Source organism: Lucilia cuprina, chromosome 5 (genome assembly GCF_022045245.1).
Source record: "Lucilia cuprina isolate Lc7/37 chromosome 5, ASM2204524v1, whole genome shotgun sequence".
Classification (NCBI taxonomy): Eukaryota; Metazoa; Arthropoda; class Insecta; order Diptera; family Calliphoridae; genus Lucilia; species Lucilia cuprina.
Genome location: NC_060953.1, coordinates 55,390,185 through 55,407,893, shown reverse-complemented (window position 1 = coordinate 55,407,893; position 17,709 = coordinate 55,390,185). Strand labels below are relative to the sequence as shown.

The window sequence follows — 17,709 nt, the reverse complement described above, 5'->3', positions numbered from 1 at the left end:
TATTTTTCTTCTTAAAATTTTAATCCATATCAATCTATCATTTATTTCCCCTGATACTTATACTTTAATAAAATATTTTCTTTTTTAACATTTTTTTCTTCTCATTACAGATACATCATCATCATCATGAAATAAATTAATATAAAAACAAAACAAACCTGATGAAATGCAGATAAACATTTGAAGAGATTTTAATTGGGCTGGATTTTTCATTACAACATTCATTCGTCATTTTATTCTACATTCATTCATTCTATCATTTAGTATTGAAGAAACATTATTAAAATGACACAAAAATACAAAATAATAAAACAAATGATGAAAAGAACAAAATAATATTTAATGGCAAAAGAAAAGATAAATGAAAATTTAAAAAAATACGGATGAAAAATAATTGAAATTTAATTAAACATAAATCGTGAGCAATTAAAAACGCTTTTGTTAAAATAAAAAATAATAATAATAAACAAAACACTTTATAACAAAAACAAGGACCAAAAATATTTTCATAACCTTTGGAAATATAAAAGAGGAATTTTATTTCCTGTAAAAAAAAAGAAAACAATTTTAAAAAGGGTTTTATTTCCTAATTTGAAAAGTTAAAAGAAAATCAAAAAAATAACAACAATAATAATCATAATAATGATAAGAACAACGACTACAATAATAAAGAGTTTCAAGCATTAAGGATAAACCGAAAAAGTTATAATTTGAAAATATTTCAGAATTCAATAAAAGAAAGAACAACGCAAATTGCAAAGCAAAGTAAAGCAAAAAATAAAAATAATCTCAAATCCAAATTAAAAATTTTTAAATTAAAATATTTCTCTTTGCGGCCCACGAGTCCAGCCTAAATGACAACATGAGTTTTTTAAGTTCCATGCAGCAGTATGTTACCAGTGGCATTAGCAGTTTGGGTTTAGGTAATCGTCGTTTTTCCTTATCCCGCCAAGAATCAAGTGAGCATCAAAATCAACAACATCCTTCTACTACTGGACCTCCTAACGTTCCTTTAACACCATGTCCTACACCAAATATACAAGGTACTATACCCGGTACCGCAAATATATTTAATGTAGTAGTTCCTACGGTAGGCACTTCACCTGGACAGATGAGTGGTGGCAGTTATCCGACTGGAGGTGTTGTTATAGGCAATCCAAATGCTACTAATCCATTGTTGGGTAAGTTATGTTGTGAAAATCTTCTATTTATTTTACTACTTCTAACTCCCACTTTCTTAAAAGACATTATCAATAATTCCCAACTTATAAATGGTTATTCGTCCTCAGGTTATCCAAAAGTTGTACCCACTCCTGGAGTTACCGCCGCCTGTGTAAGTACTCCACCACAAACAGGTACGAATTCAGCCAATAGCACCCCCATTGGTTCTCGTCGTCAATCACGTGCCCTAGAGTGCTTGGCACCACCACGTACTGGTTCATTTCGCCAACGTAACTCACCACTTCATCAAGCGGAGACCACACAACGCACATCGCTGGCTTTTTGTAAAAGACGTCTATCGTGGCCGGAAGTAGATCCACGTTCTAATTCTGGGTAAGTGAATAAGATATATAAATTAGAACTGAACTAGAACTGAACTAGAACTGAACTAGAACTGAACTAGAACTGAACTAGAACTGAACTAGAACTGAACTAGAACTGAACTAGAACTGAACTAGAACTGAACTAGAACTGAACTAGAACTGAACTAGAACTGAACTAGAACTGAACTAGAACTGAACTAGAACTGAACTAGAACTGAACTAGAACTGAACTAGAACTAAACTAGAACTGAACTAGAACTGAACTAGAACTAACCTAGAACTGAACTAGAACTTTTAAACAAAATGGCGAAATAATATTTTTAAGTTAGACATACATTTTGCTAGATAAGCGGTAGAACCTTATGGTCGACATATTTCCAATTTATTTTATAATTTCGTTTTTTATTTGAAATTGTGCTACGGCAATGAAATACTTCGCTATTTTTATAATTGCAATATTTGTTACAAAATATAAAACTTTTAAAATATCTTTAAAAAGTAAACATTAAAATTTAATTATACAAAAAATAAAACATTTAAATGGTTTCCATTAGGGAGGGATTGAAAATAAAGTGAATAAATTAACAAAAACGAGTTTGATTTACTATACTTAACGTTTTCAAGTACATGTCTGAAATATGATCCTGACATTAATTATGTTGAATTAAAATTTCGTCTGTGAAACTATAAAAAACTATTATAAAATTGAAAATCATGTTATAATGTTTTTAAAATTCACAAGTACAACTAGATATGTAAATGAAACTTTCCTTTGAAACCCTAAGAATCCCTAAAAAATCTGTTGATAACTGAACTAGTAGTCATTACTATCCTCCATTACTGCTGTTACTTTTCAAAATTAATTATTTTTTCTATTACTTTGCTATGGTTTCCTTTTTACACTTCTACAACAAATCATGAAGCAAATGCTCAACTGTGTAATTGAATTTTACAATGGAAAATAAATATTGAGGAAAAGTTACAGAAAAAAATGCAAAACAATTTCAATTTAATGGAATATTATTATGCATAAAAAATAAATGGTTATGGTTGTATTATGACGAATAAATCGTTGTGCAACTCACAGTATAATTTTGTCATATAACTAATGGTACCTATGTGAGTGATTTTACAGAATAATGGATTTATGGAATTTATATAAAATAATAAATAGCTTTAATGGTTTTAGACGCTGATTTTTGATTTAATGGCAATAATGTGTTCATAGTTTTAGTTTAGTTTATTTTTTTTTAGAGTTGAAAAATAAATAATTCATGGTAAACTTTTAAGATGAATTTAATTTGTTGAGACAGACTAGACTAGACTATAGACTAGACTATAGACTAGACTATAGACTAGACTATAGACTAGACTATAGACTAGACTATAGACTAGACTATAGACTAGACTATAGACTAGACTATAGACTAGACTATATACTAGACTATGAACTAGACTATAGACTAGACTATATAGTAGACAATAGACTAGACTATAGACTAGACTATAGGCTAGACTATAGACTAGACTATAGACTAGACTATAGACTAGACTATAGACTAGACTATAGACTAGACTATAGACTAGACTATAGACTAGATTATAGACTAGACTATAGACTAGACTATAGACTAGATTATAGACTAGACTATAGACTAGGCTATAGACTAGACTATAGACTAGACTATAGACTAGACTATAGACTAGACTATAGACTAGACTATAGACTAGACTATAGACTAGACTATAGACTAGACTATAGACAAGACTATAGACTAGACTATAGACTAGACTATAGACTAGACTATAGACTAGACTATAGACTAGACTATAGACTAGACTATAGACTAGACTATAGACTAGACTATAGACTAGACTATAGACTAGACTATAGACTAGACTATGGACTATACTATAGACTAGACTATAGTCTATTCTACTATAATCTAGTCTACTATAGACTAGACTATAGACTAGACTATAAACTAGACTATAGACTAGACTATAGACCAGACTATAGACTAGACTGTAGACTAGACTATAGACTAGACTGTAGACTAGACTAGACTGTAGACTAGACTGTAGACTAGACTGTAGACTAGACTAGACTGTAGACTAGACTGTAGACTAGACTTTAGACAAGACTGTACACTAGACTATAGACTAGACTGTAGACTAGACTATAGACAAGACTAGAGTCCAGACTATAGACTAGACTATAGACTAGACTATAGACTAGACTATAGACTAGACTATAGACTAGACTATAGACTAGACTATAGACTAGACTATAGACAAGACTACAGTCTAGACTATTGACTAGACTAAAGACATGACAGTCTATACTATACACTTCACTATTATAGTCTAGACTATACACTTTACTACAATAGTCTAGACTGTATACTTTAGTACTAACGACTATACTATATTGTACACTATAATATACACTAGAATACACTAATATCTAAACTAGACTTTATACAATAGTCTTAAGTCCTGTCTAAACTAGACTATAGACGACACTAAAAACTAAACATTAAACAATATTATTTACTAGATAGCACCCAAGATTATAGACTTAAAAATTTCTATTTTGATTGGGTTGGTTGTTGGTCTTCTTTTATTTTTATTTTGAAATCCAATCCATTTATTTAAGTTTTTTTTTATGTAATAAAGATTTTGTAACAATATCCTCTCATTATTTACAACTGTGGCGTATACGTAATATTGATTTATACATTTTCACCTCCTACCTCTAAAATCAAGTATACGCAATGCTGGTATTTTTTAAGCATAGACAACAATTTGATAATCCTTGTGAATAAGTTATAATAATAACTGGTCATAATTTATTTTAAGAAAAGTTAAAGTAAGAACATGTAGTAAAGAAATTTTGAAAGAAGTAATATATATACATATACTTGAATAATATATTCTCTACATTTTAAACTGTTAAAAATAGACAAAAATGTCAGCTTAAGCACTTTAAAAGTTTCCTAAACTCGACATTATTATTTACGGGTGGAATAATGAGGAAGGAAAATTGAGATGAAAAGCGCTTAAAAAAACAAATTTTGGGAAAAAAATCTTCGTCGCAGAAAGATCTATAAAAAAGAATGGTTTTGCTATTATTAACAAAAATAAAGTAAAAAGATGTATACGAAGAGGAAATGGAAAGGAGAGATACAAAAAATGAAAAACAAGGTCATCAGGATACGTAAAATTGTAATTTAATATTTAGCATATATAAGGTCTTACAAATACAGGGTACTATGTACAATAGAAGTAGTAGGTACATTGAGAAAGTATTTAGCAGTCAAAAAAAGGAAAGAAATTTGAATAAAAAACTTCTAAGAAATAACTGTCACTCTCAAGATAAATACAAAAGGAATACATAGAATACTGGCAGTATGCTGAAGATGATAATGATGATGATAACCTTGATGCTGTTATGTTATAGGAGCTGGACAGACAATGCCTCAGTTAACACAATAGTTGTGACATATTGTTGATATCGTCTTTAAGGCAAAAAATCTAATAAATGACTGACTGAATGACTGTTTGACTGCTGGTCGGGGTTAATAAAAGAATGAAAAGAAACTGACCGATTTTTTTTTCAAAGAAAAAGGGTTAGATTGTTTTGTTATCTTATTCTGTATATAGATAATAATTTTCTTCACAATTTTTTGCCTTTTATTTCGTTTTATTAAAAATACAATGGAATAGAAAATCTTTTAGTTAAAGTCCTTAAAGTACTCTATATCTAATGAATTATTTGTTAAATAAAATGAAGAGAATTTATTGCCATATAATCTCATCAAATAGGTTATATTTTAAATTATGCAATATTTATTGTTTGGCTGTGTTAAATGAACTTCAACAATAATTCAGAAAAGCAGTTTATTTCTGTGAATTTTGTCTTAAGGTTCAAAATATGTATGTGCTTATCAATAGGAAAATTTTTTTTGGTAAAAATTATTTTTAAATCCTATTCATCCTTAGAAATTAAAGAAAAAAAATCTTTAATCCAAAGAAATAATATTCAATCATTTAATTTGATTCTCTTATTTTCAAAAGATTTTATCTTCAGTTTAAACGCCAGTCTTTTGGCTTGACTTTTAAGGCACTAACTTCAATAAACGATGAAGGCATCATAAATGTCAACTAAATAAAATTGTCTGTCAGACTCTGCAATCTACAACCTCTACTTAACTACTATACTTTAACCATTTAATAAACTTACCTTTAAACTCTGTTTATTTTTTCACTTTATGTTTGTATACTTTTATTTCATTTCCCTTATTTAAATAATCTACTTAATTCAGTGAAACTACTCCTACAGGCATTGAAAAAATCTCAAAAATAGAGGCATATACAGTTGCGTGTTTTTTAATGAAATGTTGCATATATAACTTCAACGCTGTCTTTTCATTCCCACAATAAATGTCAACACTTTCAACATGCAGCAATAAAAATAAAAAAAACAAAAATCTGGCATTGGTTGGACGAAATTTGTATCAAAAAAAAACTTTTTGAATATTTTCTAACATAATTGGCGTGACACTTTTTTACGATTTAACAGTTTGAATCAGTAGAATGTTCGAAAAAGCATGACATGCTTCTACAGTATAGTTCAAATAGAGAAAGAAAAGTTCTTGTATAGTTTAATTAAAATATTAAACATAATATAGTTTAATCTATAGGCTAGTCTATAGTCTATATATTTCTAACATCTAGTCTATACTCTCGTCTATAGTCTACTCTATAGTCTAGTCTATAATCTAGTCTATAGTCTAGTCTATAGTGTAGTCTATAGTCTAGTCTATAGTGTAGTCTATAGTGTAGTCTATAGTGTAGTCTATAGTCTAGTCTATAGTGTAGTCTATAGTCTAGTCTATAGTCTAGTCTATAGTCTAGTCTATAGTCTAGTCTATAGTCTAGTCTATAGTCTAGTCTATAGTCTAGTCTATAGTCTAGTCTATAGTTTAGTCTATAGTCAAGTCTATAGTCTAATCTATAGTCTAGTCTATAGTCTATTCTATAGTCTATTCTATAGTCTAATCTATAGTCTATTCTATAGTCTAATCTATAGTCTAGTCTATAGTCTAGTCTATAGTCTAGTCTATAGTCTAGTCTATAGTCTAGTCTATAGTCTAGTCTATAGTCTAGTCTACAGTCTATTCTATAGTCTATTCTATAGTCTATTCTATAGTCTAATCTATAGTCTAGTCTATAGTCTAGTCTATAGTCTAGTCTATAGTCTAGTCTATAGTCTAGTCTATAGTCAAGTCTATAGTCTAGTCTATAGTCTAGTCTATAGTCTAGTCTATAGTCTAGTCTATAGTCTAGTCTATAGTCTAGTCTATAGTCTAGTCTATAGTCTATAGTCTAGTCTATAGTCTATAGTCTAGTCTATAGTCTAGTCTATAGTCTAGTCTATAGTCTATAGTCTAGTCTATAGTCTAGTCTATAGTCTAGTCTATAGTCTAGTCTATAGTCTAGTCTATAGTCTAGTCTATAGTCTAGTCTATAGTCTAGTCTATAGTCTAGTCTATAGTCTAGTCTATAGTCTAGTCTATAGTCTAGTCTATAGACTAGTCCATAGTCTAGTCTATAGTTTAGTCCATAGTCTAGTCCATAGTCTAGTCCATAGTCTAGTCCATAGTCTAGTCCATAGTCTAGTCCATTGTCTAGTCTATAGTCTAGTCTATAGTCTAGTCTATAGTTTAGTCTATAGTCTAGTCTATAGTCTAGTCTATAGTCTTGTCTATAGTCTAGTCTTTAGTCTAGTCTTTAGTCTTGTCTATAGTCTAGTCTATAGTCTAGTCTATAGTCTAGTCTATAGTCTAGTCTATAGTCTAGTCTATAGTCTAGTCTATAGTCTAGTCTATAGTCTAGTCTATAGTCTAGTCTATAGTCTAGTCTATAGTCTAGTCTATAGTCTAGTCTATAGTCTAGTCTATAGTCTAGTCTATAGTCTAGTCTATAGTCTAGTCTATAGTCTAGTCTATAGTCTAGTCTATAGTCTAGTCTATAGTCTAGTCTATAGTCTAGTCTATAGTCTAGTCTATAGTCTAGTCTATAGTCTAGTCTACAGTCTAGTCTATAGTCTAGTCTATAGTCTAGTCTATAGTCTAGTCTATAGTCTAGTCTATAGTCTAGTCTATAGTCTAGTCTATAGTCTAGTCTATAGTCTAGTCTATAGTCTAGTCTATAGTCTAGTCTATAGTCTAGTCTATAGTCTAGTCTATAGTCTAGTCTATAGTCTAGTCTATAGTCTAGTCTATAGTCTAGTCTATAGTCTAGTCTATAGTCTAGTCTATAGTCTAGTCTATAGTCTAGTCTATAGTCTAGTCTATAGTCTAGTCTATAGTCTAGTCTATAGTCTAGTCTATAGTCTAGTATATAGTCTAGTCTATAGTCTAGTCTATAGTCTAGTCTATAGTCTAGTCTATAGTCTAGTCTATAGTCTAGTCTATAGTCTAGTCTATAGTCTAGTCTATAGTCTAGTCTATCGTCTAGTCTATAGTCTAGTCTATAGTCTAGTCTATAGTCTAGTCTATAGTCTAGTCTATAGTCTAGTCTATAGTCTAGTCTATAGTCTAGTCTATAGTCTAGTCTATAGTCTAGTCTATAGTCTAGTCTATAGTCTAGTCTATAGTCTAGTCTATAGTCTAGTCTATAGTCTAGTCTATAGTCTAGTCTACAGTCTAGTCTATAGTCTAGTCTATAGTCTAGTCTATAGTCTAGTCTATAGTCTAGTCTATAGTCTAGTCTATAGTCTAGTCTAAAGTCTAGTCTATAGTCTAGTCTATAGTCTAGTCTATAGTCTAGTTTATAGTCTAGTCTATAGTCTAGTCTATAGGTACAGTGAAATAGCTCCCAAATGAAATAACTTCCAACGAGTAAAATGAAATAAACCCCAATTTCATCAAAAATTAACTTTTAAAATGAAATAACTCCCAAAGTTTAAAATGAAATAATTCCCAGTAATTGGAAGTTTGGGAGTTTTACAAATGTAAGTCCCAAAAAATGCGAAATAGCTCCCAATGAAACAAATCCCAAAAAATATGAAATTATTCCCAAGTCGAAGAATCTATTTGTGTAAAATAACTTCCAATGAAATAATTCCCAACAGAAGTGAAATAACTCCCAACTCCTTACGAAAGTGTGGTGGACAGCCGGCCTTCGGCCGGGCGCAAGGGTTTTCAACTCTGGGGTATTTCACACACCGGCTTCGCTAAATTAAGCCTTTTCATGATAAATGGACTATTTGTATTCCATGGAACTTATGTCACTATGCTCATGGGCATTATTAAAATTGTCATATGGAATTGTGATACATTTGAAAGTATCGTAGTGTTCATAATCATAATGATATAAAATACATGGTGTACAAAGAAAGGTTAAATTTAGCGAAGCCAGTATTCGAAATACCCCAGAGTTTTAAACCTTTGCGCCCGGCCGAAGGCCGGCTGTCCACGACACTTGTTTAAGGATCCAAAATGCATTATCCACCAAAGTTTGGAAAATTATTACCACAAAATGAATTAACTCCCAACAAGAATGAAATAACTTCCAATTTCAACAAAATTTACAGAAATGAAATAACTTCCAATACATATGAAATATCTCCTAATTTCTTCAAAAAAATGAAATAATTCCCAACAAAAATTTTATTGGGAGTTATTTCATTTCAGTAACATTAAAATATGAAAAAAGTTCCAACAAATTGGGAGTTATTTCATATGAAATATGAAATATTTCATTTTACCCGTTGGGAGTTATTTCACTGTACCTAGTATATAGTCTAGTCTATAGTCTAGTCTATATTCTAGTCTATAGTCTAGTCTATAGTCTAGTCTATAGTCTGGTCTATAGTCTAGTCTATAGTCTAGTCTATAGTCTAGTTTATAGTCTAGTCTATAGTCTAGTCTATAGCCTAGTCTATAGTCTAGTCTATTTTCAATTTTTGGGTGGAAACATAAAAATCAATTTTCTGGCTAAACGAAAGGCCCTAGGGCAAAAAGGATTAAAAAGATAAAAGTCCATTTTCTAACTAAACGAAAGGCCCTAGGGCAAAAAGGATTAAAATTTGTGATCACTTTTATTGCCTACCATAAATTAATTTTTGCGTAAAAACATAAAAGTCCATTTTCTGGCTATAGTCTACAGTTCAGTCTTAAGCATAGATTATAGTCTAGTTTGTAGCATTATATATAGCTTAGGCTAATCTTATCTATAGGATAATCTATAGCCTAGTCTAGATTTTACTCTTAATTCTACTCTATAGTCTACTTTATAGTAGTACGTAGAATAGTCTATAGTCTAGTCTATGTATAGTTAAGTATATTATTTAGTCTAGTATAAATAAAAAATCTTTCTTATTATCCTTAACCTTAATCTACATTCATAGAAACAGTAATATTTGTATTGAATTTTACTTGTCTGTGTATTTGTTTTAGCTATTAGTGGTTTTATGCTGATTACACAATAAACTTTCATTATCCGTATAAAAGCAAAATAAAAGAAAAAAAATTAAAAGGAAAACAAAATCCACGCAAACTTTAGAAATCCCCATATAAAATGTGCTGTTTATGCAAGAAATTGGATTTATACAAATTGTTTTGTAGATTAGATTGAGGAAGTATAAAAACTATTTATTTAGTTTGCTTATCTTTATTAACTGCAAAGTGAATGTGGTTAAAGGTGGAAAAAAAATCGTAAAGTTTTAACTAACAAAATATTTATTTAAAGTAATAAAGTATTAAATTTATTTAAAAACCAATAAGAAAATTTTTAAAAATTGATTTTTTTGTTAATATTTAAATTTTGTGATTTAAAAGTTATCACTTTATGTGAAAGCGTTTCTTTTATTATACAATAAAATAATCCTTTTCATTAATCAATTAATAATTTTAATAATATCATATTGTCACTTAACGCTCGGTTGATTTTACGATATTATTATTTAACAAATTTTTATGAATTTTTAATATTAATCATGCAATGTGTACTAACTGAACATAACATGACATGAAAAAGGATTAAATGAACTTGTCTATGAGCAGGTTTATTTAGTAGTCAATGGGCTTGTATGTTGACATACAGATTTATATATTAATTTGAATTTTTTTTTAAGTTTAAGGAAGAGTCAGTTGTGTAGTATACAAGCTTGTATTCATATGATGTAGTCTTTGGACTATTGAGTAGATTATGGAATAGTCTATGGACTGGTGTATGCCCTAGTCTATAAATGGGTCTATTTAATATGTAGTATAAGAACTAGTTCTAAACTTATAGAATAGACAAGGGAACAGTACACAGGCCTCTCAATGGATTGTTTTTTTTTTCAAATTGTCGAATATATTGACTATTCTAAGAAATTTCCTACGGGTTCTTCTATTGACAATTCCATGAACTAATATTTAATAACTTTATGATTGTTGAAACAAAAGAAAAATAAACTATTTTTTTTTCGTTTTTAATAAAATATTTTCATTTAAATTTCCTCTCTTTTATTCTCTAGCGTACAAGAAACAGATGGATCATTTTTCGAAAATTTCACATCATTGGGATGGAAACGGGAAAATCGTCGTATGTCGGCAACGCGTGCAGCTGAAGCACGTGCCGAGGCACATCATGAAAATGAACGAGAACCGCCCAATATTGCTGAAGATTCGATAGATAAACAAGAGGAGAATGAAAAATTATATATGGAAGTATTGCAAACAATTGCCAATACTGTAGGTGCACCAGCACCAGGAGGACAGGTAAGAGAACAAAAAAACATTAATACCATCATATAAGAATATTAAAATGAAAATCATAAAATAAACAAAAACATTAAATTAAGACTGACAGGGATTAACTGGAAAATAAAATCATATATTCTTACTATGCTTATGTATATGTATATGTATATACGTACATTTATGTATGTGTATGTATATAAAATGAACAATCGTTTCTACTACCTACAGTATGTTTAAATTAAGTTATTCAACCATATAGTCGAACAACTTAAAGACCTCAAAGACCTTTTAAATGCTTTAAATATTGTTTTTTGTTTTTTTTTCATTTCTTACTTTATCGTTTTGTGTATGCGTGTGCCCCTTAAATTATGTTACAATTTAATCAAAATAAATAAATGATGACATCTTGTATGTTGTGTATTTGTGGGTTGATAAAGAATGAATTTATGGGACTGTAAAATTATAAGCTTTTAGAAGGATAACCAGAAAAGCATATTTGTTTTTTTTATATACCTAATCGTTACAGAACAATTATTTTTCGGATTATGTTATTGTATGTTTAGGCCAATACACATATATGTGTATGTGTTATATTAGGGTGATATTTATTGATGAATGTAATCACTTATTGATTGTATTACTTTATGATATGATCTCATAAATTGCTTAACATTTGTTTGAGTTGTTTATATTTCCTCCGAGACTTTTTGTATCTGATGATCCATACATATGTAGGACAACATTTCTCTAATTTTACAAATTCTAGTCTTTTGTCGAGACTATGGTCTAGTATGTGGAAACTATATCCCAGTCTTTAGTTAATAATATAGTTGAAACTAAGGCAGAGTCTATAGACTACAGCAGGTGCGGACACTGAGTAGAGAGTGGTGTAATTGGAAGTTAGCCCCCCTCAACCGAAAATTTTTGATACATATGATGAAAATGAGGAAAAAGAAAAAAAAGAGAATAATTAAATACCCAAACGCTTGAGCTGGATCCGCGCTGGTCTATATTAAAGATGATTATCCAATCTATATTCGGAGCTATAGTTCATTTTTTAGTCGGGACTTTAGTCCAGTTTTTAGGGGAGACTACTGCCTAGTTTTTAGCCGGCATTGCAGTCAAGCCTACACTACAATCAGTAGTCCACTATTTAGTTGATATTATAAGCTAAAATTTAGCCACATTTATCGTCTTGTTTATAGTCGTTACTAAAATTCATTCCATAGACTGGACTGTAGTCACTATCAACTTGTCTAAATTCGATGCTACAGTAAAGTAGTGACAACATTTTTTAAGTTTTGAACAATTTAACAAAGTCAATGGTTTCTAGTCTATACTTAATGCAATACTCCAGTAAGTCGAATGAAAGTCGAAATTAAAGTCCAAGTTTAGTAGAGTCAATAACCCACCGTTTAGTCGACATTATAATCGAGCTTATTGCCCAAGCTGTAGTCCAATCTATTGTCGACTCTATAGTCTATTCTGTAGTCTATAGTTGAGACTATAGTTTGGTATTTAGTTGAGATTTTAGTCTAGTATTTAATCGAGACTGTACTTTTTTTTAGACTATAGCCCATTATTTAGTCAACGTTATAGTCAAGCCTTCAACTTTTCCACTTTAAACTTTAGACCAGTCTATTGTTCAAACTATAATCTAGTCCATATTCGAGACTAATGTCTAATTTTTAGTCGGCACTGCAGTCAAGCCTAGAGTCCAACCTGTATACCTATCTATTGTCCAGACTATTAACGAATATTTTTTCGAGATTATAGTCCAGTATTTAGTCGATGTTATAGTCTAACCTTAAGACCAGCCGAAACTTTGAATTTGTCTACCGATGATACTATATAGTCTTATCTGTAGTTGTTACTAAAATTCAGTCCATAGACTGTAGACACAATCAACTTGTCTAAAGTCGATGCTACAGTAAAGTAGTGACAACATTTTTTAAGTTTTGAACAATTTTACAAAGTCTATGGTTTCTAGTCTAAAGTTAATGCAATACTTTAGTAAATCGAAAGAAAGTGGAAATTAAAGTCAAAGTTTAGTAGAGTCAATAACCCACCGTTTAGTCGACATTATAATCGAGCCTATTGTCCAAGCTGTAGTCCAATCTATTGTCGACTCTATAGTATATTCTGTAGTCCATATTTGAGACTATAGTTTGGTATTTAGTTGAAATTGTAGTCCATAATTTAATCGATAGTATATTGTATTTCGTTATTAAGTCAACATTATAGTCAAGCCTTCAACTTTTTCAGTTTAAACTTTAGTCCAGTCTATTGTTGAAACTAGAATCTAGTCTATATTCGAGACTTATGTTCAGTATTTAGTCGACGATTATAGTACAATATTAAGTCGACACTGTTGTCCAGCATTTAGCCGACATTATAGATGAGCCTATGGTCCAATCTAAAGTCCAATCTATAGTTGACTCTACAGTAGAGTCTATTCTTGTTTATAGTCAATACTATCATCTTGTATATATACTATCATTTAGTCTATAGTCTATACTAGAGTCCTGTTTATAGTCAATACTATAATCCATTCTATAGACGAGACTATTATTAAGTCTAATCATTTTCAATAAACAATTAGCATTACCCTAATGTCTGATATTATTAAGACTATGTAAACATAAAATTTATGTTCACAAAAGCCATTTTATTATAGATTTTATATTATTATTTATCCTTTAAAAAAAACGTATTATTTTTAAATGTTCTTAGAAATAAGACCCTTTACTAATTATTATCAGGAGTAAGAGGCTCTTATATATAAGGGTAAATTAATGCTGTCGTTTTTGCTAGCCATACATAGGGAAATAATATAAATCTTAAAACATATTGTAAATGACATAAAATTTATAAAAGTAAATTGAGCACTTTATGAATTTAATTTAAATATGTTATTGCGACAAATTAGGTTATTTAAAAGAAAACAATAAATGTAAATGTCTTTCTTAATTTAAATGATATCAAATAAAGGCTATATACTCAATAAACATTAGAATTCTATAAACAATTATGAATTTTATTTTAATTCCCATTAATAATTATTAAGTTAAATAACTGTTAACATACGGGTTCTCTATTTATAAATGATTTGAAATTACTTATGTAAAATTAAAAAAATAGCTGTCAATATTTTCTATTTTATTGCTACTTCAAACATAAAAAAATTTACTATTTTGTTTTCAAATAAATGTTCTGCTTTTGCTTTTACATATCTATTAAATTTATAATAAATTTTGTTTTTTTTCTATTTAAAACGTCTATCAAATGACTAATAACTAAGTAAATAATAATGCAATAAATGTTCTCTAAAGAACTGGTCTTAAAAAAAATCTATATAGACATCATTAGTAATAGATTGAACTAAAATAAAATGCACTTAATATTTATGATTATGGTCAAGTAGTGAATTTTTATAACAGTAATCAATTACGAGGAACAGTTTTAAAAGTTTTGAAGAAAAAATTTTTTAATATTTTTTTTGAAATTCTGTAATTGTATTTTAAATTTCTTTAATAGTTGACACTATAGTCCAGACTAACATTGAGACTATATTCTATTCTATAGTCATAAATACGATCCAATTAGTAGTTGAAACTAATGACCAGTCTATAATCAAGTTTACATGAGACTTGTATCTAAAGTCTTTAGTCTAGATTAGACTTGACTACAGTTGTATCTTTAGTTCATTTAATCTAGTCTATGGTGAAGATTCGATCAGATCAGTCATATATGTATTCTATAATGGAGACTTTTATCAAACTCTGGTTTCGACTATAGTCGTTACTATAGTATATATAGTCTACAGTCCATTCAGTCGTGGAGAGTATAGTTTTTTCTATTGTCCAGTCCATAGGGAAGATTAGACCAGATTATAGTCCTATATGTATTCTATAATCGAGATTTTTAACAAACTGTGGTTTAGTCTACTTTCGAGACTATAGTCCAGTTTATACTCATGTCTATTATTTCTGCTCATTGTGAAGACTACAGCCCATTCTATACTACGGATTGTAATCCAGTCAATAGTCGACAGTTTTATTATAGTTCATAATCATCAGTTGACCAGTCCAGCCTTTAGTCATGACAATAACCAGTCTATAGCTCAGGCTATAGTCCAGTTTATGGTAGAGATTACAACGAATGTCGAGTGTTTCACGTGAACACTTGCTTTGACGGCCTTATTTTACTGAATTTTTTTACTGGCTAGACTTGAGAACGGACTACCACGAGCCCCTGAATCCTACCATGAAGAACTCAGGTGCCTATTTTTGTACATGGCTGTGCTGCTTCATATACAAACACTTTGCAGAAGTACTCAACACTGTTGCGGAATAACAGGCACCATGGGTTCAAACCCAATACCCACTCCGGCAATTACTGCTCTAAAATCAATATAAGGGTCGAAAAACACCAACATCAGGCATAATCAATCTACCGGATATACCAGAAGGTAATCACCCTATTCTTGCCTTAAAATATTACATTTTTTTAAATGCAATCATCTAATGACACATTCCAGTGGAATCCTTAACCTCTTGAAGAATGCGCCAAACTACTGAGATGGCCCAGTTTTTTCAGCAACAGCATTTAGAGATTTATTTAGTAGTCCTAAATACCCAATGAATATAGTTTATTCTTTAGTCGACACTATTACTCTTTAAATTCGAGACAATAGTTCAGTCTATAGTCAAGTTCACTCTCCCAACCATAGCTCAGGATATAGTAAAAAACTGGCATATATCATCCGGATCTTGTCTAACGATTTTTTTCTCTTTTTATCAGACGGTGTAATCGAGCCCATTATCCACAGTCTAGTGTAGACCTTGTCTAAAATCCATACTAGAGAACAGACAAAATTTCGCTCTATAGTCAATACCATAGTCCAGTTTGTAGTCCAGATAATAGTTTAATCTATAGTTAAGTAACAAGACCAAAGTTTAGAAAATATTCAAGATTTTTCTTACAATAATTTTAGAATTACCTTCGTATTTTAAACTTATTACTTTCAGACATACTATTCATGCATAATGCACACTCTATCTGTTAGAGATTACAAAAAAAAAAAAAAAAATCATGCTAAAGACAAATTGAAAATAGAAATAATGGTTGATTATAAAATTGCATTTTAAGAGACCATTTTCAGTAAAAACATTAAAACAATAGCCTGACAATAAAAACGCAAAGAATGAATGACTCTTTACATTATAATATTCTGACTCAACATTTTACATTTATCTTAAACTTATAAAAAGTATTCAATAGATAATATATTTAAATATGCAATTCATTCCACTTCAACTCTTTTTATTTGCAAAATAATTGTTTTTTTTTTTCATTCTTTTAATACCATTTCGTTTACTTTACTTTTTTTCTCATTTTTGTCATTTTAGTATGCCCATTATAAAGAGGAAATGTATTTGCATGCTCAACGTGCATTTGGCATTAGTCCAGATCGTCATTATCGCCTGTTGCATGCAACAGCTGAAGATAAACCCAAAGTTATTGTCCTGTCAGTGGTTGTACTCGAGGCAGAGGGTTTAGAAGCCAAAGATGCAAATGGTAAGTGGAATTAAATATAAATAGAAATTAGTATTAAATAAACATGTTTATTTTTTGTATATAGTTTATAAAAGAGAGTGAGAAAAAAACTAAAACTGAGGCGTATGAGTAATTTTTTCTAGAATAAATAAATAAAAAGTGATGGTCTAATATTAGAAACATTTTATGTGTGTAGAATAATTTAGTGAGTTGGTAAATATGTAACGCATTATGGCCTTTATAAATATGAAACTATCCATACACTATGGCTATAATATATTAAATAGAACTCAGTGAATAAGCACAAAAGAAATTTTACCAGTTAAATTATTAAAATTACACGCTTAACAAGAGAATAATTATATAAATTTTTTTCAATTATATATAATTCAAAATTTTTCAAATTTTTCTACACACGGTAACTAGAGCGTATGATTGATATTTAAATATACATTAAGTAAAGCATAATACTCATACGTATGCAGTACTCATATAAAATTTCTGGTACATTTTAAACGTATTAAATTGTAAAAAAATTAATATGTTTTAATCTTTGTTAAATTCTTAAAAATTCATTTGTAATGTTGCTTCCTGCATTAAAAGAATATAGTGAATTATTAAAAAATATAATTACCCAAGAGGTTGCCCCAGCAATTAGTAAATTCAAGCTAAAAAGAGACGCTATGGCGAAATTTGTATACCCTTCCGAAAAATTAATTAGAATTTTTTGGCAAATACTAACAGCTCTAGTTCAGTTCTAGTTCAGTTCTAGTTCAGTTCTAGTTCAGTTCTAGTTCAGTTCTAGTTCAGTTCTAGTTCAGTTCTAGTTCAGTTCTAGTTCAGTTCTA

The 17,709-nt window shown here is 29.7% G+C and overlaps 1 protein-coding gene across 1 annotated transcript in view; it reads left to right on the top strand.

Annotated features, from left to right (window-relative positions):
• Positions 1 to 387: 387 nt before the first annotated feature.
• The window catches only part of LOC124420274 (BAI1-associated protein 3), a 37,461-nt gene continuing 20,139 nt past the window's right edge, over positions 388 to 17,709 (top strand). Inside the window, exons 1-4 of the mRNA XM_046952559.1 lie at positions 388 to 1,181; positions 1,290 to 1,554; positions 11,077 to 11,320; positions 16,714 to 16,882. Coding sequence (XP_046808515.1) covers positions 863 to 1,181; positions 1,290 to 1,554; positions 11,077 to 11,320; positions 16,714 to 16,882 — 997 coding nt within the window. The 5' untranslated portion in view covers positions 388 to 862. The remainder of the gene's footprint in view (positions 1,182 to 1,289; positions 1,555 to 11,076; positions 11,321 to 16,713; positions 16,883 to 17,709) is intronic.